Below are 26,930 nucleotides of genomic sequence, written 5' to 3' on the forward strand. Positions count from 1 at the left end.
GCCGCCGCCTCCCCCTGGCTGCTCCTCACAGCCCCGTCGCAGCCGCTCGCTGGAGCTTCACTTCCCATCCCACGGTCAGTACGCAGCCGCCGAGGCCGCCCGGAAAAAAAAAAAAAAAAGCGAGAGCGTAGCAGGGGCGAGCATGCGCACCAGGGAGGCGGTGCTCGTTCGTGCCGCGGCCGCCCCTGCGAGCCCACAGCGCTATCTACCGACCGGAGGCCGTCAGGCGGGAGTAAAGGAAACCGAGCGGCTTGCCCCCAGCTCAGCGCCAGGCCGGTGGTTGGGAGTCGTTTGGGGCGCGAGCTTCTCGCGACCTGTCAGGGGGCTGAGGCCGCAGCCAGGTCCGAGGGAGCTCGCGCGCTGTGTTGTACGCGGTCCCAAGGATACCTTCCCGCCTCTCCTGGCCACCTTGTTGATTGTCAGCTCTAGAAAGCCACTGTCACAGCCAAGATAACCTAAAAATACGACTACGGCTGACAACACATGGCAGGGTGCTTTCTTTAGCTTTAGTGTTTGCGTTAAAAATTAACTTCACAGTTATTTAAAACACTTCTGGGGACGTATTCTTTGTAGACTTGGACTGACTTAAAAAAAAAAAAAGTTCCTATTCGAGGCCCGCCTGCCCACCTGCATACCTCTCCTCGCCATTGGCACCCAGCCTCGAACTAAAGATGATTGATGCCTGCTTTTATTAACAACACTTTTCAGTAATCTAGAAGGATGGTAAAGGACTGTGAATTACACGTTCTCCTCTTTAATCTTTTTGCCCAAATCAGAAGTCGTTTGTATTTTCTCTTGATGAATTGCACTACCATTTACCCAAATCTAGAAACCAGTCATCCTAGTTGATCCCCTTCAACGTTTTTCCATATCCAATCTGTTACAAAACCCAAGCAGTTCTATTCCCTTTTTCCCTCCCCACTGCTCCAGGAGAGGACTTAACTCCTGCCTACACTATTACAACTCTGGTAGTGGTATCTTTGAGTGGTTTAAGAGCACGGGCTTTTGAATCAGAACTCTGCCACTTATTACCTGTATGAACATGGACATGTTACTTAATCTCTATTACACTCGATTTTGTCATTTATTTGTTTTCTACAAATATTTATTGTGTGCAGGGCAGACTAACCAGTAAGCATGTATGAACTGGCTTACAGTAAGCAAGGTACGTGCAGGCTTGATTTTGTTTACTTACTAATCTGTAGTGCACAATTCCAAATGGGTCTTACCACACCGTTGATGTGATGAAAAACAGGTGAAATTGTGCACTACAGATTAGTCGGTGAGCACAGGTAAATCCGTGCAAATCTTGCTTATTGGGCAATCCCCTCCCTGATTGGGTGTTTACTGTGTGCTAGGAATTGGGGATGTAGAACTGAAGGAAAAAGATGAACATAATCTTAAGTGCTTTCATTGTAGTAGGAGATTTAAACAAGATGTTAAAGTGAAACATATAACGTGTTAAATGGAGATGAGGAGCCTGGAGAAAAATAAAGCAGGAAAGGGAATAAGTGTGGGGAAGTTGCATTTGCTTGCAAACCTAAAGAAGGTAAGGGAGAAGCCATGTGGATACCATCTATAAAATGGGGGATAATTGTTGTACCTACTTTAGCAATTAGATGATTCAAGGGAAGTGCTTAGTAGATAGTACACACACCCACACACACACCCACACCAGTTGTCAGTTCTGACTCATGGCAACCCATAAGAGGTTAAGAGAGGATAAGAGAAGAGAGGGAAGTCAAATTTGTATCCAGAGTGTCTATTCTAGTACGAACAAAATGCTGCCCCTTCCATGATGGAAGCAGTCCAATGTAATCAACCTGCCACCATTTAGCTAGCTGATTACCCTAGGCAAGTGTATTGTGGTTGGAAGGCTTTCCTGCTGATTCCTGCTCCTGAGTCCCCTATCTGGCCTTCTGACCACAATACAGGTCTGACACCTGTGAAAGGAAGGAAGAAGGATTAGGTAGAAAGACTCTCATACTGAGGTGCAGTCTGAGAAAGTTTTGGCCAGCTCAGTAGGAGCTCTAGCATAAAGACTGCCCATGGATTCCCTCACTGGGTGAAAATGGCGAGCCCTTGTGTCACTGCTGTGTTCAGTTAGGGACTGTGGGCTGCCAAGGAAGTACATGGCTTCAGCTCCAAAACTTAGGCAGAGCCTGGAGGCATCTGCAGCTGAAGGCTGCAGCCAACTGCACTGCTCATGGCAGGATATCCTTTGAAGGGAGATCTGAGCAATATACCTCCACAGCTGGCCCAGTGGTTATGTTCTGTTTGCCCCTTCAGGAAACTCTCCATTCTTCCCTGCTCCGGGAGGCCAACCTATATCAACAGTCTCCTTTACTCTCTGCTTCCAGCTGGGGTTGACCAATGGAGAGAACCATGGAGGCGGAGAGTGAAGTCAGGGCATTTATTCCCCTCACCTTGCACTCTTGTCATCTTTGGGCCGGCTGCATCCTTCCAGAAGTCACAGTCTTCTCAGGCCCTCTCTCCACAGCTCTCTCCTAGGCTCTGGTAACCACTCCTTCCTCTTGTCCCTTCAAGTTACCCATTGTTATTAGCCTCAGAGTACTGCTCTATCCCTTGCGGTTTCCTGTCATCCTACATACATCTTTGAAGACTCTTTTTATGAAAATGTCCCTAAATTATCCTATTCGAATGTGCTACCTGTTCCTGCCAGACCCTGATATGGGGGTCGTTAGGTAGAGATAGATAGCCACTGTCTAGTTGACTCCCACTCATGCAACCTTACATACAACACAACAGAATGAAACCTTGCCCAGTCCAGTGTCATTCTCACAAATGCCGGCATGTTTGAGTTCATTGTTGTGGCTGTTGTGGCTATTGTGCCAATCCATCTTACCAAAGATCTTCCTTGCCCTGTTGGCCCTCTACTTCACCAAGCATGATGTCTTCCTCTACCAACTGATCTCCATATGACATATACAAATCAAGCAATAGTGCAATGTTCTGTTACAAACCATTAGGTTTTCACTGGCTAATTTTTGGAAGTAGGTTGCCAGGCCTTTCTTCCTAGTCCGTCTCAGTCTGGAAGTTCTGCTGAAACCTGCTCAGCATCACAGCAACACATAAGCCACCACTGATGGGTGGAGGTTGTGCATGCTGTTACAGAGATTATATCATTTAGTGTTCACAGAAAACCTATGAAACAAGTGCTCTTACACTAGTTTAAAAATGGAGAAACTGAAGCTCAGACAGGTTAAGTAATTTGCCCAAGGACTTACGGCTAGTAATCTGTCTGCCAAACCCTTCTTTGTTGTTTTGTTGTTGCTGTTAGTTACCATTGAGTAGAATCTGGCCAAACTCTTCTGTTGGTGTTGTTAGGTGCCATTGAGTTGGTTCCAACTTATAGTGACCCTGTGTACAAGAGAATGAAACACTGTCCAGTCCTGTGCCATCTTCACAATCATTGCTATTTGAGCCAATTGTTATAGCCACTGTGCCAGTCAATCTCATTGAGGGTCTTCCTCTTTTTTCGCTGATTCACTACTTTACCAAGCATGATGTCCTTCTCCAGGAACTGGTCCCTCCTGATAACCTGTCTAAAGTATGTGAGATGAACTTTTGCCATCCTTGCCTCCAAGGAGCATTCTGGCTATACTTCCAAGACAGATTTGTTTGTTTTTCTGGCAGTCTATGGTATATTCAATATTCTTCCCTAACACCATAATTCAAAGGCATCAATTCTTCTTCAGTCTTCCTTATTCATTGTCCAGCTTTCACATGCACATGAAAACAAAAACAAAAACAAAAAAACCAAACCCAGTGCCGTCGAGTCGATTCTGACTCATAGCGACCCTATAGGACAGAGTAGAACTGCCCCATAGAGTTCCCAAGGATCACCTGGCGGATTCGAACTGCTGACCCTTGGTTAGCAGCCATAGCACTTAGTCACTACACCAGGGTTTCCATATGAAGCAACTGAAAATACCATGGCTTGGGTCAGGGGAACCTCAGTCCTCAAAGTGAAATCTTTGCTTTTTATAAAAACTGTAAAGAGGTCTTTTGAAGCAGATTTGCCTAATGCAATGCATTGTTTGATTTTTTGATGGCTGCTTCTGTGGGCGTTGATTGCGGATCCAAGTAAAATGAAATTCTTGACAACTTCAGTCTTTTCTCCGTTTATCATGATGTTGTTGCTTATTGGTCTAGTTGTGAGGATTTTTGTTTTCTTTATGTTGAGGTGTAATCCATACTGAAGGCTGTAGTCTTGGATCTTCATTAGTAAGTGCTTCAAGTCTCTTTCGCTTCCAGCAATCAAGATTGTGTCATCTGCATAAAAAAAAAAAAATTTTTTTTTAAGCAGGTTGTTAATAAGTCTTCCTCCAATCCTGATGCCCCATTCTTCTTCATATAGTTCAGTTTCTCAGATTAGTTGCTCAGCATACAAATGGAAGATGTATGGTGAAAGGATACAACCCTGATGCATACTTTTCCTGATTTTAAACCGCGCAGTACCCCATTGTTCGGTTCGAACGACTGCCTTTAGGTCTATACACAGGTTCCGAGTGTTCTGGAATTCCCATTCTTTGCAATGTTATCCATAATTTGTTATGATCCACGCAGTCGAATGCCTTTGCCTAGTCAATAAAACACAGGTAAACATCCTTCTGGTATTCTCTGCCTTCAGCCGGGATCCATCTGACATCAGCAATGATATCCTTGGTTCCATGTCCTCTTCTGAATACTACTTGAATTTCTGGCAGTTCCCTGTTGATATACTGCTGCAACTGATTTTGAAATATTATCAGAAAAATTTCCTTGAGTGTGATATTAATGATATTGTTCGATAATTTCCATATTCTGTTGGATCACCTTTCTTGGGAATGGGCATGTATATGTATTTCTTCCAGTCAGTTGGCCAGCTAGTTTTCTTCCAAATTTCCTCTAGATTCATGTAAATAGTCACCCAGGGGCTTCATTTTCCAGGAAAGACCCCAAACTTCCAGAGAACAGCGATTGAAAGGTTGAAAGGTGAACTGTCAACCTTTCCATTAGTAGATGAGTGCTTAACCATTTGCACCACCCAGAGAATTACTGAGTGGCTCAGTAATTACACTCCTGAGTACGTACTCCAAAGAACTGAAAACAAGGACTCAAACAGATACTTGCACACCAATATTTACTTTAGCATTATTCACAATAGCCAAAAGGCTATTCATCAACAGATGAATGGATAAACGAAATGGGGTATATACATACAATGGAGTATTGTTCAGTTGTCAAGAGAAGTAAGTTCTGATACACGCTATGACTTGGATAAACCTTGAAAACAACATGCTAAATGAAGTCAGATCCAAAAGGACAAATGCTGTATGATTCCACTTATCTGAAGTATCTAGACTGGGCAAATAAATGATGGTGGAGAAGGGAACGGAGAGCTGTTGCTTAAGGGGTGCTGAATTTCTGTTTGGGGTGATGGAACATATTTGGAAATGGATACTGGTGATGGTGGCACAACACAGGGAATGTAATTAATGTCATTGAATTATATACTTAAAAGTAGTTAAAAGGCAATTTTTTTGTGTTATATATATTTTACCACAATTTTTAAAAAGGCTTAGTTTTGAGGGGATGGAGAGAGCTAGCTTTGTAACTAAACAGGAATAAGGGAGTAAGGGTAGTTTTTTGTTTTTTAAATAATGTGACATATTAACCTCATAGATAATGAGGGAAGAGAGGGACAGGTTGAAGACATTGGCAGAGACAGGGAGAAGGGGGATAACTGACGGAGTGAGGTCTCTAAAGGTTTGGGAGCCACCAGAACATAGAGGACTAACTTTACATAGGAGGCAGACACCTCTTCACAGTGGAAGGAAGGAGGAAAGAGGCAAGCTCATTACAGACAAGGTAGTCAAGGATCTGAAAGTTTGGAATGCTGACAATTCTTCCACATGGATGATGAAATCAGGAAGGTCAGTCAAGGACGACTGGTAGCCAGACTCCTGTTTTGAATGAATGGGAGGAGGAGGGTGGGGAGGGGAGTAACAGCAATAAGGGTGGAGGGAAGGAAGGCCATAGGTGCAGGGTTTTACAGGAGTTGGGCAGCACTGTAATGGTTTGGAGTGGGAGGAAACTGTCAGCCCCACTTCTGACCCCAAGACATATATGGTTAGAGAGAAGGATTGATGTTCACTTAAGAAGGCTGAAGGTAATTGGTGGTTTGAGAGGAGGGCCAGGATGCATTTAGAGCAACTGGTCAGAGGGAATGTTCGATGCAGTGGTGGAGGATGTAGGACAGTTTATTTATAATGGAATAGATTAGTTAAAAGTCTTTTAGTGGCAAGTGACTGAACAGGGAATACATTGGCCTAAAAGTTAATGGAATCAGAAGAAAAGCTCAGGAACCAAGGTGCAACGTGGCTCTTAGGAATTAGAACCAGGCACTTGACACTATGAGGATTCTCCTTCATTTCAACTTGGTTTCATTTTTTTTTTCCTATTGTAAATGAATTTTATTTACATGGTAGAGAACACAGTCACTTGTAAGGTCTTATTAGAACAACCCCAAGGAAAGACCTAGATAGACTAGGTTGGGTTGGATTGCATGACCATCCCTGGTCAATTATTGTGGCCTATGTTAGTCACATGCTTTTCCTCATGGTTAGGGGAAATGAATTTGTTACTAGGTGTGGAGGGAGGGATACTGGGCAAATAAGAACATGAACCACCACAGGTGTCCCAGAGAATATGGTGAACAGATTTTGGAGACAGAGGGAGAGTATTTGGATCAGAGGGGAAAATCCAAATGTAGTGTGAACATACTGAATGAGAGAATAGATGGATGGAGTGGACTGTATCCATCTATTAGGGGCAATGGCCAAGAATTATGGAATGTGCAGTAGAGAGGATTTCAGATATAATCTCAGCGGTTACAGACGGAGGAGGGGCCTTAGTCTGTATTTGTTATGCTTTCCAGAGTTCTAGTTCCCATGAAGAGACAGGAAAATGGTGGTATTTGGTTCCTGGGGAGACTGGCACATGCTGAAGACAGCAGTAGCTTCTGGGGAATGCTTCACAAGGTAATTGAGCACTTACATCTGTCAGGGAGGACATTGAGTAGATCACTTTCACCTGAGGAGAATTAAACACTGAGATGCATTCTGCTCAAAATGGAGTAAAGCAAACTCTTCTAAAACGAGGATTTATACCTCCAGGAATATGTGACTAGCTGAACCTACAGATACCTTGGAGACTTAAAAAAAAACAAAACAGTGTACAGAGTTTAGTGCCTAGTGCAACAAACGTCTTGGGGTGATTGGCCAAAGATCCTTTGGCACTCCTTTGTTTGCATTGGCCCATGTGTTCTAGACAAAGCTTACAGTACAAATGAGAACAACTAAAGTTTATATAATTCTTTGCAATTTCCCAAGCACTTTTCATATACATTATTAATTTGAACCTCATATCAACTTAGAACAGAATGTTATCCCTATTTCAAATGAGGAAACAGAGGCTCAGTAAAATAGCTTAAGGTTTCACAAGTACTAGTTTTAACTCCCAGGATGAAGAATGTGAATTTTATCTTACAAAGTCATGGTAAGATTTTGTGGAGCTTAACTGGCAGTGTGGTATATGTCAAAGTTAAATAATCATAACAGAATATGTGAATGCATTCTGTAAACAACAATAACAAAAATTAAAAAAGCAACTAATACCGGATACCAAGCACTTTGCTAAATACAGGGCTTCGAACCAGTTCATTCCAGTTCGAACTCCTACTAAGAATTTTCATTTCTGCCCCAGATATCCCAACCAAAAACCAAGCCCAGGGCTGTCGAGTTGATTCCGACTCAAAGTGACCCTACAGGACAGAGTAGAACTGCCCCATAGAGTTTCCAAGGAGCACCCGGTGGATTAGCACTGCCGAACCTTTGGTTAGCAGCCGTAGCACTTAACCACAATGCCACCAGGGTTTCCGCTCCAGATATACTGAACCAGAATCCACAGTTTAACAAGATCCCCAGGTGATTCTTATGTGATAAAATTTGAGAACCACTGATCTACTAGTGGTTCTCAGAAAAGGTCCCTAACCAGCAGTATTAGCATCCTCTGTGAACTTGTTAAAAACGCAAATTTTCAGCAGGGTTTCAAACTGGAATGAACTAGTTCAGAGCCCTGGCTAAATACTAAACACTACTGTATTTTTATACAAGTAACACATGCATTATATGCTTTTTGCAAACTGCACAACCCCCCTCATGTTATTTTCATAAGTGCACTATACAAATATTTTTTTACACGTTGCTGATTTTAATTTCAATTTTTTTTTTTCTGTCCAAGGGATTTAATGTTATTGCGATAAACCTGATCTCATGGAAACTTCATTTAAGGTAGGTATTTTCCTAAACCAAGTACAACCAATGATGAACAGGCTCATGATGGAAACGGGACACCATGTTGAAACCAAAGAGTATGAACGTACAAAGAAACAGAAATTAGTAAGTCAGAAATGATCCTAGGCCTAAAACTACAAGAACAAAATGTTGTTTACATTTTATTGCTTTCATAAGCCTTAAGCTGAAACATAATTTTTGATAATATCTTTGAAAGCAGTAAGTTAAGAAATTGTGTTTTCAATTAAAATAGGCCATTTTATTCATTCATTATCATCAGTGGTTCTTATGGAAAGGCCATCCTTTTTCACAAATTTAGAAATCCAGGTGAAAAACGCCTTGAAATCTGGGATTCCTCTTTCACTTGCCAGAAGCTTTGCTTTGATCTGACTTCCCACAGTAGAGACAGCTTGATTTTGTTCCCTTCAAGAAATAATCCACTCTTTCAAGTCGTTCTCCAACTCAGGCCATCTCGCTATGGGCCCACAATGTGCACGTTTTCAAGCATTCATTTTCTCCAGCTCCTTTTTCTGCTTTCTCCATCTGCAAATGGACTCTTCAACCGCAAACTCCCTCGCTTCCGCTCTGTTGTTTCTCCTGCCCTCACGACTTTCAGTTTGAAGTTGGAGAGGTAGGATTTGCTTTTAGTTCCTTCCATGATGCTAAAGGGTTCTAAGATTAGATTTATAAAATGAAAAAATGTGTACAATATTAACTGATAACTGGCTGGTTCTAGTAATGAGGTTGCAAAATTTAAATGTGATGTATACAAGAAGCAAGATCTTTTTATATGCTTGAAAGCATATGACTAGGGTGACTTATGATCCTTGATCAAAGACATTGGTGATAATAAGACATAATTAGACTATGAAATAAGCAGACCCAACACAGCTTAATGGTTTCACTTAAGATGATCTGATAAGGTTTTTGCATTAAACTGTTGAGCCAAGAAGGTAAGTGTTGATTGTGTATCAGTTTTGCTTTGTTTACTCCTCCAATTAAAAGCCAGAGTCGGAAGATAACTGTGAAAATTATGTCAGTGCAGACTGAATCGAGGCTCCTATTGATAGCTACTCAATGCCATTTATGCTCAATGCCATTTATAGTCAATGCCAGTGTAGGCTTTGCTTTGTTTACGCCTGCAATAGATAGCACATGACTTATGGACAGCGTAAAAATATTGTGGGGGCAGTGTGGACCTCCTCCAACTTCACAAGGGTGAAGGCGAATCAAGATCCACAGCCCAAGGCTGATTCCTATGAGTCTAGTTCCCCTTTCAGCATATCCAATCAAGTGTTGGCTGAAGGCAGAGTTACATGCTCTCTCTGAGTTATAATACCCAATGTTCATTTTTACCGTACATTTAGGTCTGCTTTACAACACTAGGTAGGAGAAACATTCAATATCCATTGTACATTCAGATAAACATATAACCCTTTTTTAGAACAGTCCAGTTTCATCTTCTCCACACCTTAACTATCCTCCCATTCATGTGTATATGGCCTTAGGAGTCTGGCTGGTTGGAATGAGCAATCATCCATTTAACTGGTTCTTTTTTTTTGCCCCAGCCCCCTCCAGATGGAATATAACATTCTTTTCAGCCATTACAGGTTATAACAACTGAAGTAACCATCTAAGAATCAAAAGTTTCACTTCCTAAACCCCTTTGTTCTCTGTAAAGTCCCATGCTTTCATGAGTCTGGAGTCATTGCAAAGAATCCTGCTTCTGACACCAACTGTAAAAACAACATGGGAGTGATGTCTGACTCTCTCTAACTTCACAAGGGGGAGGGAGAATCAAGACCCATGGCCCAAGGCTGATTCCTATGAGGCAGAGGTCAGACTTGCCTCCTCTCTCTGCCATCTTTACCAATTCTGACACCAACCCTCCCTCCCACAGCACTGTCTACTTTTCTGCTGGTTTCGATAATTCATTGCAGTGGTCACACAGAATTCACAGACAATACACTCAAATACAGGGTTTATTAGGGAAGGTACAGGTTATAATTCAGGTTCAGGAACGCTCAGGATACAGTTCTTCCATGAGGACAGCCTCTTCCCAGCCGTGCTTGCAGGCATGTTTCTCTCTGGCCCTCAGCCTCTGCCCTGCTTGGGCAAGTGTCACGGAGCTCTTTTAACTCTGCTGATAAATGCCCAGAAGGACCCTACTCTGTCAATAAGCCTCGGCCCAAAGACACTCAGCTTTCTCGCTCTGTGGGCCAGGAGGTCTACTGTACCATCTGCTGGTCTCTCCTGCCACTGCTTCTTGCTGTCTTCCCTGTTACAGCTCTCTCTCTTGGTCTTCTGGGTCCAGGAGTTTCTCATCATAGGGATCCTGGGTCCAAAGGACACGCTCCACTCCTGGCTCTCCTTCCTCGGTGATGGGATCCTTCCTTTCCCCTGGAATTGGCTCTCTTTTAAGCCTACTGGGATGACAAAACTGACCAATCCTCTTGGTGGGCCACAATTACCTTATTTGCACAGTCCCACCCAATCATTTGGGTGAGAGTTACAAGACCACAGAGAGAAAGGTCACACAAAAATGATCCACTGCATCACAGACAGGCTCCAGTAGGTTCAAGGTTTCCAACTGATGACTCAAAAGCAATGGGGATATAATTATCAACTTAAATTAATAGAAACACATAGTTTCAATCATTTATTTTCCAATTACCGGGTGTTATAGATTGAATTGTGTCCTCCCAAAATGTGTTGTAAATCCTAACCTCTATGCCCGTGGTTACAATCCCATTTGGGAATGGATTGTCTTTGTTATGTTAATGAGGCAGGACAGTATAGGGCTTATCTTGAATCAATCTCTTTTGTGATATAAAAGAGGTTAAATGCAAGCTAGAAGCAGAGATGGGGGAAGGGAGATGTCAACCTACATGAAGATCTCCCAGGAGCAGAAGCTCAAAGAGACAAGGACCTTCCTCCAGAGTCGACAGAGAGAGAAAGCCTTCCCCTAGAGTCAGCACCTTGAATTCGGACTTCTAGCCTCCTAAACTGTGAGAAAATAAATTTCTATTTGCTGCAGCCATTTGCTTGTGGTATTTCTGTTGTAACAGCACTGACAGCACTGGATAACTAAGACCCTGGGGGTCACCAACTTGATCCGTAACTTCTTGACCGTGGCTTATACCTTTATTATACAAATACGATCAAAAGTAACATTTTCAGACTATTGAACGAGGGTGAATGAAGCCAAAGTTCACTTCTGAAAATGTCATGAGACATGTGGTATATGCGTGGGTGCGCTATGCCAGAACATTTAAACATAATGTCATTTCTGTGCCTTATATGCGTGCACATTAATTACGTGGGTATGCTGTTTGCGAATAAATACTGTACTCATTTAATACAACTCACAGGTACTATAGTTTTTCCTTTTCTATAGATGATGAATTGATCCAACAAATATTATTACTGAACTATTACCACCACTATCATCACTATCACCACCACCACAAGATGAACGGAAACAGGAATAGCCTGCAGACATGTATGCCAATTAGTAGTAGTTAAATTCAGGAAATAAGCACTAGGGCAGAGAGGAAGAGAGAAAGGGATACATTTCTAAGAGACTGTCAACAAACAAATGATAGGCTTAGTCCCTGTGAAAACACTTTCATTTCCTAGGCAATTTATCACTCCTTCTGAGCCTCCCTCATACCCATCATCAGCATTTGGTTTTCAAACTGCCTTCAAACTACATCCTCAAGTTATAGCACACATATTGCCCTGCTAAGGGGAGCAGGCTTAAAAGAAACAGCAGTGACCAAGTAATAATTTATTTGGGTTGGGACATGGGAGGGTGGTGATGCTATTTACTCAAATGATGAGTTGGAAGAGGGAGGTAATCAGGGGTATGAAACAATAAAGGAAACCGAAGAGTCCAGTTTTAGATGTATTGAATTTCTTTACACTGATGTCTGAACTTTCGGAGACAGTCCAATAAAGCATCCTTGCAGATATCAAAAGACTTATGTAGGGGGATTTGGTAAGTGACTCAAGCTTCAGCATATACTTTGAAATTGTTCAGCATGGTGGAAATGGTTAACACCACTAAAGTGGGTTAGCCCTTTGAAACAGTGAATAAAAAGAGCAGAGAATTTAGTCTAGGGGGTGCCCACAGTGAAAGGACTAAAAGGGGGATCAGGAGCTTAATTTTGTGCAGGACATTTTAACAGCAATCATTTTCAAAGTGCTTTATAAACAATAATGTCCCACAGTCTCCATAAGACCATAAGACTTTTTTTTCTTTAATAATTTTTATTGTGCTTTAAGTGAAAGTTTACAAATAAAGTCAGTCTCTCACACAAAAACCCATACACACCTTTCTACACGCTCCCAATTACTCTCCCCCAATGAGACAGCCCGCTCTCTCCCTCCACTCTCTCTTTTCATGTCCATTTCGCCAGCTTCTAACCCCCTCCACCCTCTCATCTCCCCTCCAGGCAGAAGATGCCAACATAGTCTCAAGTGTCCACCCCATCCAAGAAGCTCACTCCTCACCAGCATCCCTCTCCAACCCATTGTCCAGTCCAATCCAAGTCTGAAGAGTTGGCTTTGGGGATGGTTCCTGTCCTGGGCCAACAGAAAGTCTGGGGGCCATGACCACCGGGGTCCTTCCAGTCTCAGTCAGACCATTAAGTCTGGTCTTATGAGAATTTGGGGTCTGTGGCCCACTGTTCTCCTGCTCCCTCAGGGGTTCTCTGTTGTGTTCCCTGTCAGGGCAGTCATCGGTTGTAGCCAGGCACCATCTAGTTCTTCTGGTCTCAGGATGATGTAGTTGCTGGTTCATGTGGCCGTTTCCGTCTCTTGGGCTTGTAATCACCTTGTGTCCTTGGTGTTCTTCATTCTCCTTTGATCCACGTGGGTTGAGACCAATTGATGCATCTTCGATAGCTGCTTGCTAGCGTTTAAGACCCCAGACGCCACTCTTCAAAGTGGGATGCAGAATGTTTTGTTAATAGATTTTATTATGCCAATTGACTTAGATGTCCCCTGAAACCATGGTCCCCAGACCCCTGCCCCTGCTATGCTGGCCTTCGAAGCATTCAGTTCATTCAGGAAACTTCTTTGCTTTTGGTTTAGTCCAATTGTGCTGACCTCCCCTGTATTGTGTGCTGTCTTTCCCTTCACCTAAAGCAGTTCTTATCTACTATCTAATTAGTGAATGCCCCTCTCCCACCTTCCCTCCCACTCCCCTCTCGTAACCACGAAAGAATGTTTTCTTCTCAGTTTAAACTATTTCTCAAGTTCTTATAATAGTAAGACCATAAGACTTTTAAGAGCCCACAATATTCATTTACTCTGTAATCCTAATAAATAATTTATTTTAGGTTTAAATGCTATTGCAAGAAATATATTGGTCCAAAGGACAGTGTTATTATAAGTTATTTCCTCTGAAGTTGAAATTCATTAAAAACACACTAAAAAAGCCAAGTAATAAAATGGGGAAAGAAAAGGAGAATTATGTTACAGAACTGAATTCTAAGAAAAATTGTTGTAGGGCTAGATTCTAGGAAGCTGTCACGGATTGCACTGTATCCTCCCAAAATATCTGACACCTTGGCTGGGTCATGATTCCCAGCATTGGGTGATTGACCACCATTTTGTCATCTGATGTGATTTTTGTATGTGTTATAAATCCTATCTCTACGAATGTAAATAAGATGCAAACAGTGGTAGTTATGTTAATGAGGCAGGACTGAGTCTACATGTTTAGAGTTTTATATCCCAAAAGAGAAGCGAGCAAAGAGACATGGGGACCTCATACCACCAAGAAAGCTAAGCTGGGAGCGGAGCGCATCCTTTGGACCTGGGGTTCCTATGCAGAGAAGCTCATATACCTGGGGAAGATTGATAACAAGGACCTTGCTCCAGAGCTGATAAGAAAGAAAGGCTTCCCCTGGAGCTGATGTCCTGAATTTGGATTTCTAGCCTATTAGACTGTGAGAGAATAAACTGTTTGTTGAAGCTATCCACTTGTGGTATTTCTGTTACAGCAGCACTAAATAACCAAGACAGAAGCCAAAGCAAAAAATGAGTATGGTGAATTAGCTACTGTCATCCACTGGTGGTATTTCTGTTATAGCAGCACTAGATAACTAAGATAACTGCCTAAACAAGTTGACACAGATTTTTGGGGGACATATTTCAATTTAAAACAACTAGAGTCCAATGTAGAATTTCTGAAACATGGTTAATTATCACTCTCACAAGGACCCTTCCTCACCTGGAGATTCTCACGAAAGAGTCTTGCTTCGGACCTGAGAAGCTATATATTTTTATAGTTTTCCATATGATTTTGATAACTAGCTATATTTGAGAAGCACTATCCTAATAAAAAGAACCATACCAGTTCCCAAGAGAGAAAATCTTATTTTCTAGTTCTGAAATCTGAAAGAAATTTTGTTCCATGGATGCTGAAGTCCATTGAATAATAGTGTCCTCAATAACATTAAAAAAAAGGTAGATATTTTATATGTCTGTGTCTCATGCTGACCTTGATAAGATAAAAAACCAACAGAATCACATTAAATTATAATTCTGTCAATGGTTACAGTCTCTGGAGTGATGAATAAATTTGGGAAATAGTGGTGATGGTTGCACAGCAGTGTGAATATAACTAATGCCACTGAACTGCATACTCAAAAATGGTTAAAATGTAAAATTATATATATATATATATATACCATAATAAAATTTAAAAAAGAAAAGGTAAAAAATACTGTAATTCTGCTGATGTAGGGAATCAATTGGGTTGACTGAAAAAATATTCCTTGGCCCTCTTCAGAAATTGATTCAGTAAATCTGGGTAGGACCCAGATATTTGCATTTGTAATCCCTGGGTGGTGCAAACAGTTAACTGCCTGACTACGAGCTGAAAGGTTGGGCAGCTTGAGTTACCTCGGAAGACAGGCCAGATGATCTGCTTCAGAAGCGTCACAGCCTGGAAAACTCTATGCAGCAGTCCTACTCTGCACACATGGGGCTGCAATGAGTTGGACCGGACTCCACAGCAGCTAACAGCAACAAGCCTCTCAGGTGGTAGCGAGCCAAGTGGTCCAGGACCACATTTTCACACCAAAAGAGTGAATGGTTAATAATATTCCTTAGAGTTTCAGGTTGAGATATTGAATCTTGAAATACATAATTTGTTATAGACACTTTTGCCATTTCTGAAAACTGCAGCAGATGGAAACAGACCAAAAAACCCTCTGCTACTGAGTCAGTTCTGACTTATAATGACCCTATAGGACAGAGCAGAACTGCTCTACAGGGTTTCCAAGGAGCGACTGGTGGATTCAAACCGCTGACCTTTTGGTTAGCAGCCTGATCTCTTAACCACTGTGCTACCAGGGCTCCAACAGTGGAAGGAAGAAGTATGATTAATCTACTTCCATGACCTAGGCTGGAAAGACTGCTGTGGTACAAAGCTTCTTGTGAAAGTTTTTCTTCAACCCTTGGTAAAATACTAAAAGCACAGGTTCTTCACATGCCACTAGAGATGACAGTCTGACCCTAAAAGAAAGAAAGATACTCAATGGATTAGAAACTTAAAGAATCATGGGAAAATACATATGAGAAAAACTAACCTAAGACCAGTCTTTTGGCAGAGATGCACTTTACTCAAAACATTTAAGTAACAAGGAGATCATGGAAATGATACAATCATGCACAAAATAAGATCAAACACACATATCCTGAGTTGCTGGAACCTAACTCATATTTGAAAATCTGTAATTTACAGCAAAACATTTTTCCAGATTGGTCTTCATTTTCAAATATATCAAGAAAAAAAATATATTTTTTCAAAGCATGCCTCTTCTTGGTCATTAGCCATCTGTTATGGATTGAATTGTGTCCCCCCCAAAATGTGTGTAAACTTGCCTAGGCCATGATTCCCAATATTGTGTGACTGCCCACCATTTCATGATGATGTGATTTTTCCCATGCGTTGTAAATTCTACCTCTATGAGGTTAATGAGGCAGGATTAGAGGCAGTTATGTTAATGAGGCAGGACTCAATCTACAAGATTAAGTTGTATCTTGAGTCAGTCTCTTTTGAGATATAAAAGAGGGAAGCGAGCAAAGAGACAGGGAGACCTTCTACCACCAAGAAAGAAGAGCCAGGAGTGCGGCACATCCTTTGGACCCGGGGTCCCTATGCTGAGAAGCTCTATGACCCAGGGGAAGACTGATGACAAGGACCTTTCTGCCAGAGGCAACAGACAGAAAAAGCCTTCCCTGGGAGCTGGCACCCTGAATTTGGACTTCTAGCCCCCTAAACTGTGAGAGAATATATTTCTGTTTGTTAAAGCCATTCACTTGTGGTATTTCTGTTATAGCAGCACTAGATAACTAAGACACCATCTCGAACTTCTTAAAAACACTGGTAAATCTAAGAAAGGGAATCTGCCATAAAAGTGTTACTTTTCCTCCAGATTCTGTAGTGAGTACCTTGACTAACCATAGAGAAAAGGTGGTGCTAGCTGGAAACTGAGAGATAGAGATGCGGTGCGATTAATTACTTTGTGTGTGGCCTTTCTAGCCATGGTCTTGTAATTCCCACCAATGTGACTGGGCAAAAGTGTGTGGTAGGGTAATTGTGGCCCACCAAGGAGACTAGTCAGTTTTGCCTTGAAACACAGCCAATTCCAGAGCAGAGAGGATGATCCAAACCACCAACAAGGAAGAACAGTCAAGAGTAGAGAGTGTGTCCTTTGGACCCAGGATCTCTGCACCAAGAAGCTCCTAGATCCAGGAGAGAGAGAAAAAGAGAAAGCTGTAACCCTGAAGACAGTGAGAAATGGTGGCAGGAGAGACTCAGCAGCAGAGGACGGTGTGGTGGGCTTCGGGGCCTAGCCCACGGCCAGAGAAAGCTGAGTGCCTTTGGAGAGAGGCCCAGGGCCAGGAAGAGGCTGTCCTGATGAAAGAACTGTATCCTGAGTGTTCCTGAGCCTGAATTGTCACTGTTACTTCCCTTATAATAAACTCTGTAATCATTTGAGTATGGTCCTTGAGTTCTGTGTGGTCAGTGCAATGTATTATCAAACCCAGCAGAGAAGCAGAGAGTGCTGTGCGAGGAACGGTTGGTGTCAGGATTAGTAAAGGTGGTGGAGAGAGGAGGCTTGTCTGGCCTCTTCCTTAAGGGAGTCAGCCTTGAGCTGATGATCTTGATTCTTTGGTTCTCTTTCCCCCTTGTGGGGTTGAAGGAGATCAAACACTGCCCCCAAGGGGTTTTCACAGGAAGCATAGTCCTTTTCTGTTGACATTGGCTACTTATTGAATCCCTGAAAAAGCAGCTTGGAAGAGGTGTTCCCCCACAAGGGGAAAGGAGAACCATGATCAACAGCCGAAGGATGATTCCTATGCGGTGGAGGTCAGGCACGCCTCCTTTCTCTGCCATCTCTATCAATTCTGACACCAACTGTCCCTCCCCTAGCACTCTCTACCAGGTTTGAGAGTTCACTGCAAGAGCCACACAGAACTCACAGACAACATTAACAATTATGGGGTTTATTAGAGAAGTAACAGTTACAATTCAGACTCAAGAATACTCAGAATACAGTTCTATCAGGACAGCCTCTCTCCAGTTGTGCTCACAGGCACACCTCTCCCTGGCCCTCAGTCTCTGCTCAAAGACACTCAGCTTTCTCCCTCCATGGGCCTGGAAGCCCACCACACTGTCTCCTGCTGCTGGGTCTCTCTTGCTAGCCTCTCCTTCCTTGGTGGTAGTGGGCTCCTCCTCTCTGCTCTGGAATTGGCTCTTTTAAGGCAAAACTGACCAATCCCCTTGGTAGGCCACAATTACCCTATCACACAATCACCTGGGTGGGAGTTACAAGACCATGGCTTGAAAGGCCACACAAAAAAGTTATGAATTGCACCGCAATCCTAAATTCAGTTCAGGTCTCAATAAGAGAAACTTGAGCTATCATAGATATTTCTTTAATTCTCTACTACAACTAGAAAACAAAGCTGGAATCTATCAGAGAGCTATAAATAGCACTCATTGCTGTTCAGATAACCTTGGATCTAATTCTCTTCGGATGATTTTTATACTTCAGTTAAACGTTAAAGGACATAGAAGTCTTTGACTCCACTTTAATTTTCTAGGTCCTTCAGTCTAGGTACTTGGTACAGGTGCAAGATTTCCTCTTAGAGCATAAAATTTACACTTCAGAATATGTAACTTAAGGAATCTTATCTTTAGGTATAAGTGAATATTAAATAAACATGTACTCTCATTGTTCCCAATTCCTGGTAATCTTTATAGGGGAAAATTCTAGAACAAAAGCATTTGCTCCAATGGACTAAAGAGCTAGCTTCTACCCATTGCATAGTATCAGTATTTTGACATTAAATTAAAAAAAAAAAATTATATCAGTGTGTCTAATTTAAACTAATAAAGTAATAAATGTATCTAATTAAAAAAATCAAACAGTATGAACAGGAAAAACATTTCCCCATTCTCCATCTTCTCTTTCTCCCATTTCCAAAAGGCAAATACTTTCAACTCCAGAAGTTACTTTTTTCTGGTATTATCGTAGGCTGGGTTCTCTAGAGAAGCATAATCAGTGAAGTGTGTGTATACATGTGTATACATATGTATACACACACACACACACACACGTATATATGGAAACCTGGTGGCATAGTGGTTAAGTGCTATGGCTAACCAAAAGATTGGTAGTTGGAATCAACCAGGCGTTCCTTGGAAACTCTAGGAGGCAGTCCTGGTCCATCCTACAGGGTTGCTATGAGTTAGAATCGACTCGATGGCAATAGATTTTTTTTTTTTTTGGTAAGTATATATATACACACACACACACAAAGAGATTTACCTTAAGGAAATGGCTCACATGGTTGTAAAGGCTGGCATGTCCCAAATCCATGGGTCAGACATTAGACTGGAGGCTTCTCCTGACTCACGTGGCTACAGGGGCTGATGAATGCATACTGGCAGGTCAGATGACAGGCAGCTGGCCCACGGGGCTGTGGAAGCTGACAAATCAGGTCAGGGGACAGGCCGCGGCTCACAGGACTCTAGAAGCTGGCGAATCCCAGAATTGGCAGGTCAAACAGCAGGCTGCTGGCTCAACTCCTAAGAACTGGAGGTCATATGACGACAAGCCAGATGCAGGATCCACAGTGTGGGAGAAGGCTTTGCCAGAGCATTCATATATACTGGATATAGACCACACCCTCAAGGCCTGAGTAAGGGTGTGACTTGAATAAGGCTGTGACTTGAGTCATGCCCTTTTTAGTAAGTGTGTGACTCAAGATATACCCCACACCAATCCTGCCTTATTAACATATAAAGATGTAGGATTTACAACACATAATTACACAATACCACAAAATGGAGGACAATTATACAACGCTGGGAATCATGGCCTAGCCAAGTTGACATATAACATTAACCGTCACAGGTATTAACCAATAAAATGCTTATACTTCTGTTTCATGACTTATCAATTTTAGTCTTTCTTGACTGTTATCTAAGTGATGACTTAGCATTCCTAACTTTCCATTTCCTTTCACTTATTATCCCTATTATATTTAAAACACAATTTTTAGCCAGTATTTACATTATTGCCTATGTAAAACTGTAGAGGCTGATAGTATTTCATTTCCTTCCTTGCACAACTTTTGTTTTTTGTAATAAGCAATTGCTTCATTTTTTTCATCAGCATAGTTTTCTTTGAACTGATTTTTAATTGAATTGCTTAACTAAAGTTGTTTTATGACTACCAACAGTTTTTTTCCTCCCAATGCTCAAATTTATCAGATAACATATCCATTCCATTTTGCCCTCTAAAGTTCTTCCTTCCTTCTGGTCTAATATGGAGGCGGCTTTGGGCACATTTCTGTTCTAGAATTTCTTTTTACATTTTGGTTTTAAATTTACTATTTTGATTTTGTTTTCCTCTCTTTTTCTGGTGCATAGCATCAAGCAATTCCCTAAGAGAGGTACACTTTTTGAGTCCTTACATTCACATGATTGATAGTTGGGTTGGTTATAAATCTCTGTTGTTATTGTTAGGTGCTGTCGAACTGGTTCCGGCTCATATAAAGAACCTATTTACAACAAAAGGAAATATTGCCCGGTCCTGTGCCATCCTCACAGTTGTTTTATGTTTTAGTCCATTGTTGTAGCCACTGTATAAATCCATCTTGTTGGGTACAAATCTCGTTGGATGTAACTCTAGGATGTAAATAATTTCCTCCTTGGATTTTTTAAGGACCCATTGTTATATTGAAAAAGCGAGTGTCATATTGATTCATGTTCCCTTCTAAGTGATACCATGTCCACAACTGGGATCTGTTGCTCTGGTAAGCACAGAGAAATCTGCAAGGGAAGAAACACTGATTGATAGTACTGGCAGAATTAAAAAAATAACTGCACTTAGATCTTTTCTCAATTTCCCTGTTACTAGCTAAGTTCACTGACTTTTTCTTAAAGTGATAATCAGGATATACATAAATACTACCAAATAACTTAAAAATACAAAAAAAAATTTTTTTTACAGAAATACACAGAAAAGGTTAAGGTCGCAGAGTTGGCCCAAACATTCTAAGTTACCACAGAGAACTCTAATTCGTTTATCATACATTTTACAGACATTGAAAGAAGCGGGGAGGGGAAAGCTATTCAGTAAGGAAACAATATTGTTCCAGAATCTTCCTGTGATGCTCCTCTTTTGAGGACAGACCTCGCCCACTCCAGCCATAGGTGTACGCAGGCAGGCGACCAAATATGGGCCAAATACAGTCCCTCATGTTTCCCTGGCTACAAGGCTGGTCTAAGGATTGTGTAATGAGCCAATGCAAACTACTCAGAACCCTTCCTCTAAGATTTTTCAAACTGGAGCTGGAAGAACCAGCTTATCCTGCTGGTTATGGAGTGGTTAGGATATGTGCCTAGAGATGCCCAAAGCCATGCCCTTTGCCATGTGAAGAAGCCAATCTTTTATGGGGGTTTCTGACCCTCAGAAAGAAACAGAGATGAGAGGTTGGGGGTTGTACTGACAGGATACAAATCCCTGTACTTGTTCACAAGTCCAGATCCACCCTCATCTTTTTCAGATTAGTTGTATGCACCAAGTAATTTCCCCTTTTGCTTAAGCTAGTTTCTGTCACCTATAACAAAATATATCCTATCTATTCTGCTCCAGTCCCATGTATTTAAGTGCCTACTACATAGCTCCTCCCCCTGGATGTATCCTGGTACCTCAAATTCATACGTATAGTACGATATATTTTTCTTCCCTTCCCTATCTACCTGTCCCATTTCTTGTATTCCCTTATCCTTGTTATCAAGTCAACATCTACTCTAATCAGCTGCCCAAGCCAGAAATCTATAGCTCTCCTAGATGTCTCTCTTTCTATCTGATCCCTATTCCTCAAGATCTAATAGGTCTCTAAGTCCTATTCCTCTTATCTGTTACTCCTTCCACTTACTATCTTTGAGACTTCTTCTCCCATACCCAACTCCCGCCCACTGTACTGAAAAGGCCAAATCTCAGGGTGCTTATCCTGGCCAGTGCCTCAGCTGAATGGAGTCCTCTTCTGATAAAATTCCCTGTGATCCCTCTGGTCCTTGATGGTTGGTCCAGGGCACTTACCATAAAGGCTGGTCAGTAACATACAAGACAATATGGCAGGAAAGCGCTCTCAGACGGAAATGACAGTTAATTATACCAATCAGACCCTCTTCTGTGAGGAGTTCTGAATCTGAGACACAAAAAAAGCTACTCAGTTGGTTGCATAACAGAAGCTGAAGATACACAGAGAAGGCAGAGATGGATGACGAGGCTGTAGAAACTCTTGAGCAGACAGAAAATGAGTAAGCAGAAGCTATGAGTAATCAAAACCACTGGGTAGTTAATAGAGGGTAAAGTAACTGAATGGAGTGCCGGAAACAAAGAGGGATGAAAGCACCATAATGGTGGGGGACAAACTCTTGCTGTTGAGGAGGCAACAACATAACATTAGAACTGCCTTGGAACGTGATCTGCTGTCCAATTTCTGAATTATAGATACTCTAGCCTGTGTGAAGCATGGCTGAATAACTACACATTTGTTCCTGTGAAATTTCTGTGTTCTGTGAGATTCTCCCTACGACCTCAACTCACTAACACCATATACTGTAGTCATATAACATTTCTTGCAGTTTCCTTACCATGTGATACTCTACCATACCTCTGTTTACATGCATACACTATTTGCTCCAAAAAAACCATCCCTCCCATCTCCCAAATGAATACCCCTAACTTCTCCTGGCTACTACTTAGCTTTTAAGACTCTGCTCAGGCTCTTCTTAGCAGCTTTCTAGATCTCAACTAGGTTAGATGTTCTTCCTTTACTCCAAACAAACTTAGTGGTACTCCATACTGTACTTGTGTGTCTCCACAACTAGGATATGAGCTTCTTTCGAGATGCTGTTTTGTCTCCCTTTGTCTCCCCAGTACTGGTCACAGCCCTAACACACACATACCTTTAATGCCATTTGCTTTTGTTAAAGCTCTCACTTGCCTAGACTCTTTCAATAGCCTTCCATTATCACCCATCTTCTAATAAATCCTCTTGCAGCCTGCAGTATCTGAAGTATGCCATGGTATTTTAAAAAGACAATGACTCCACGGCTTTGTGCATGAGATTTCCTCAGCTCAGAATGCCCTTCTCATCCCTATCCCCTAACTCCCTCCACGAGATGGAGCAGGCAGACTAGAGTTAAAGGTTACTGTAGTAGCCCAGGCAAGAAAAGGTGACGGCCTGGACTAAGGAGTACTCCTGGAGTTGGAAATAATGATAAATTCTGGACGTGGAATGGGCAGGAAACACTTGATGAAGAACTGCATATGAGATGAGCCAGGTATATAAAAAATAACTCCTTGCTTTTTGATTTGACTAACTGAATGGTGTTTTCATTCTTCACATATAAATGGAAGAGAAGCATTTATATAATGAGATTTCTTGTTTAAATTTTGCTGATATATACTATACTGAAGGAATGGGCTTATTTTTTTCTTCTTCTTGGTGGTGGTGTTGGGGGGATATTTACAGTTATTTTATAATACAGAACCATTTAGGGAAAACAGCAGGTCTCCAGGGCATGGGGATAAGAGTTTAAAATGGTATGAAATTGCTAAGGATCTTGGGGAAAAAGGGCAGAAAGAGGTGGGGATATGAAAGCTTTTAAAAATTTTAAGTCTTACCTTTAGGGAAACGTGCTCTCATGATTCTGAGCTCATTTTAGTATTACAGTTTGACAACCTTATGGATTAAATAAGCATTGATGGGCTACCCTAAGAACCTAACCACTATTAAAGAATATTACTTATATTAAAAATGCTTTTACAATTATATACTAAAATCTAAACTTGGGAAATAAGTTGGTGTACTGATAGATTACAGAAACAATTGATCATCATAATGCCTTTTATTGGGAATTTAATATTTTTCAATTACTGAATATTGATTTGTATGGATCACTTGCGGGATATCATTATACTATATTATACAGAGTTATTGAACTAATGCATAATCATAATTAGTAGAAACATGAAAACAAAGCTGACGTCTATAGATACAAATGTCAAGGAAAAGGAAGGGTTACAAAAAAATCTACACTGTTATCTGAAGCACCCAGAGAAAATATTACTGACCACTGGTAAAAGATAACGAATCTCCAAGAATAATATGCAGTTTAAATTATACAAATTTATTATTTTTAAAGTAACCATTTCAGTTAATCTATTGAAAGTTGATAAAAGTTTTGGATTCTGAATTTTTTGTAAAATCTTTTAAGACCAAGGTTATATAAATATTCTCTATTAGAGATGTATAACATAATTTACATATTTGGAATAAATATGACATTATTTTAGAGAGTATCTAGGGTTATGATCTACACTCCATATTCTCCGTAAGCAATCCATATTTAAGAACAAATATCATTCTCTCTAAAAAAAATTAAAGCTAAGAAAACCTACCATTTTCTTAAAAAAACCCAAAACAAGTACTTCATTAATCTGAAACTAAAGCTGAGCTCTCCATTTCCTGTCAGGATCTGTGGTGCTAACTGTGGAAACAAAAAAATCAGAGTAAAAATTTAATGCAAGTAAGTAAATACACTGGATTTTAAGTTATCTTATGGCTAGAAAAAGTGTTCATTTCTAAAATAATCTTGTTGTTCAAGATAAAGTTGATTTTTTTTTTTTTTTTTTTTTACTATTTGTACATGTAAAGACACTGGTAAGGCTTCTACACAGAATTCATGCTTTTAACCCCTTGATTTTAAGGATTAAACATCTACAAAGATTATTAATTTGACAAATTAATCTAATACTACTAAACAATTACACCATTACTGCTTTACTATTTTTGAGTTTACTGCCTTTAAATAAAAAATATACGACTGCTTAAAAACTCTGGTCGTTCCCAAATCTTCTACATGTAAAATTCTTCATGGTCTTGTGGTCTGAGGTAAGAGAAGCTACCTTCTGGCTACCTGCATTTGACTGTCATCCTGGCTGGTGAGGGTTGGAGCCCCTTCACGGGGTTCTAATTCCTATAGGAGCTTTTGGTTCCAATTTGTGGTCAATTGGCCTTGTGCTAATAATTCTTCCTAGTGTCTGTCTCTCCTACTTAAAGTGACATTCAGGGGAGAACACTGATTGGGATTATTTTTCCTAAAAAGAAAAATATTTTAGATGATGACAATAACAGAATTAAAATTTGGAAGTATACTTACATATTTTTCCTTCTTTTTCCAATTTTTTCAAATGAAGCAAGACATTATTTCTAGCCATGTTATGCAAATGCTCAGGAGTATCCTAAAAGAAAAATGAAGGTGAAAGAAAAAATTTCTTTTTTAAAAAAGAAGTTGATCCTTTTGAGACCTTTAAAGAAAAACAAGATGCAACAAAAGCTTAACTTAAATACATTTTTATACAGAAATAACCCAAATGATCTTACCTTGTATAGATCTTGCTTTACGTCACTATACTCCTATAGATAAAATAGACCATAAGCTCCAAATGTATACATATATGCAGTATATGCTTTGTCCACTACTGAATACCCACAACTTAGTATAAAGGCACAAAGTAGGAAATCACTAATAGTTTATAAATAAATGAATGCAAAAATTATTCTTAGATATTTTTGATGCTATAGGCAGTTGGCCCTGTGGCCTATTTATTAGGTTACATTACAATATTTTTGCACACCTTTATAAAAGAATACATATTTCAATTTCATGACTCATGACTTCTGTGTTTGCTTTGGCTAACACAATAATGTAATATTTGACAAATGTTATCTGAATGACAAAGCAAATGATTCCTTTTTTCTTTAAATAAGGATTATATTTATGGAAAAAAAGGATTATTGGTCTCAGACATAGTCAGGTTGGGATAGGGAAAGGGGAGGAGAAAATTCACAATGATGGCAAATGAAATCACACTCTTGGGGAAGGGTCCCTTTGTAGTCCATGCTGGACGTTAGGGCAGTGGCACTGTGTGTGTCACGTACTTGTTCAAAGAACTGACTTGGAAATAAATTTTTAACAGAAGTCTGTTCGAGTATGTTCAATGTTTTAAAAGGAAGTTGGTGAACAGCTAGCTATTCTCCCCTTACTTTACAATCTTTGCTGAGCCTTTTGTGACATCTGGTCATATTTCCATTTCTTATTAGCAGTTATTCCAAACCTTTATCTTGTCCTTAAGTACCCTGCCCCTACCCCATGGCCTCTTCTCTCCAAAGATTTCTTTTCTTAAAGCTTCATAAGAAAAAAATTCTTCCTTTCCAAGGCTAATCCCTCCACCTATTCTTGGCACCACTCCCTTGCTATCTGTGCTGGGATTCTCCTCCTTCAGCTATCTCTTTTTGCTTTGTGTTCAAAGTCAAACTAAAGTTTAAATATTAAAGTGTCTTTTTTTCAAGAGAGGAGAGACCAAACTCTGCTTGATCTCCTTTTATGCCTCATTGTTTTATATAATATTTCATGATGTCCCTGGCATTTAAACCAGTTTAGCACCAACGCGTGTAATATTTCCCATCTCAGATGATTACAAACTGTTTGTTATGTAAGCCATTGTGCTTATCCTTGTAAACTTCAGTTTCAAATGATTTATTACTGTGGTTATTAATCTAAAGTAAAATGAATCTCATTAAAAATAAGGGAATGTTACTAAATACACTTTATTTCGAAGACAATGTTTTTCTTCCCTTGATGATATACTTTCCTGAAATTCAGATTTTAATAGATTCCATGGTTGAATAATTTATAAATTATATTTTGAAAGCTGAATTGAGGAGTTATAAAAAAAAGAAAATAACGGTAAATTTTTATAGTACTTAATATGCACCAGACACTTTTCTGAGAGGTTTTCATGTATTAACTGATCCTCGTAACAATGCTGTGAGATAGACTATTATCTCTCTTGAACAGATGAAAAAATTGACACTGAGAGGTCACAATTCCAAGGTTACACAGCTAGAAAGTGGTAGAGCTAGCATTTAAACTCAGGCAGGTTCGAAACAAAATAC

At 40.6% G+C, this 26,930-nt stretch overlaps 1 protein-coding gene across 5 annotated transcripts in view; it reads right to left on the reverse strand.

Annotated features, from left to right (window-relative positions):
• Positions 1–4: 4 nt before the first annotated feature.
• The window catches only part of LACTB2 (lactamase beta 2), a 67,143-nt gene continuing 40,217 nt past the window's right edge, over positions 5–26,930 (reverse strand). Inside the window, exons 6-9 of one of the 5 annotated variants that reach the window (XR_010317777.1) lie at positions 25,132–25,213; positions 24,371–24,459; positions 19,217–20,724; positions 12,845–13,302 (exon numbers count right to left, since the gene is read on the reverse strand). Coding sequence is in view for 2 of the 5 variants with exons in the window: in XM_064267807.1 (XP_064123877.1) it covers positions 24,416–24,459; positions 25,132–25,213 (126 nt within the window). In the remaining 3 variants the exon portion in view is untranslated. Of the gene's footprint in view, positions 4,297–12,844; positions 13,303–14,382; positions 20,725–24,370; positions 24,460–25,131; positions 25,214–26,930 lie in introns of those variants that run through there. The other 4 variants (XR_010317776.1, XR_002785187.2, XM_064267807.1 and 1 more) reach the window with 4 other exon arrangements.

This window comes from Loxodonta africana, chromosome 14 (assembly GCF_030014295.1).
Source record: "Loxodonta africana isolate mLoxAfr1 chromosome 14, mLoxAfr1.hap2, whole genome shotgun sequence".
Taxonomy (NCBI): domain Eukaryota; kingdom Metazoa; phylum Chordata; class Mammalia; order Proboscidea; family Elephantidae; genus Loxodonta; species Loxodonta africana.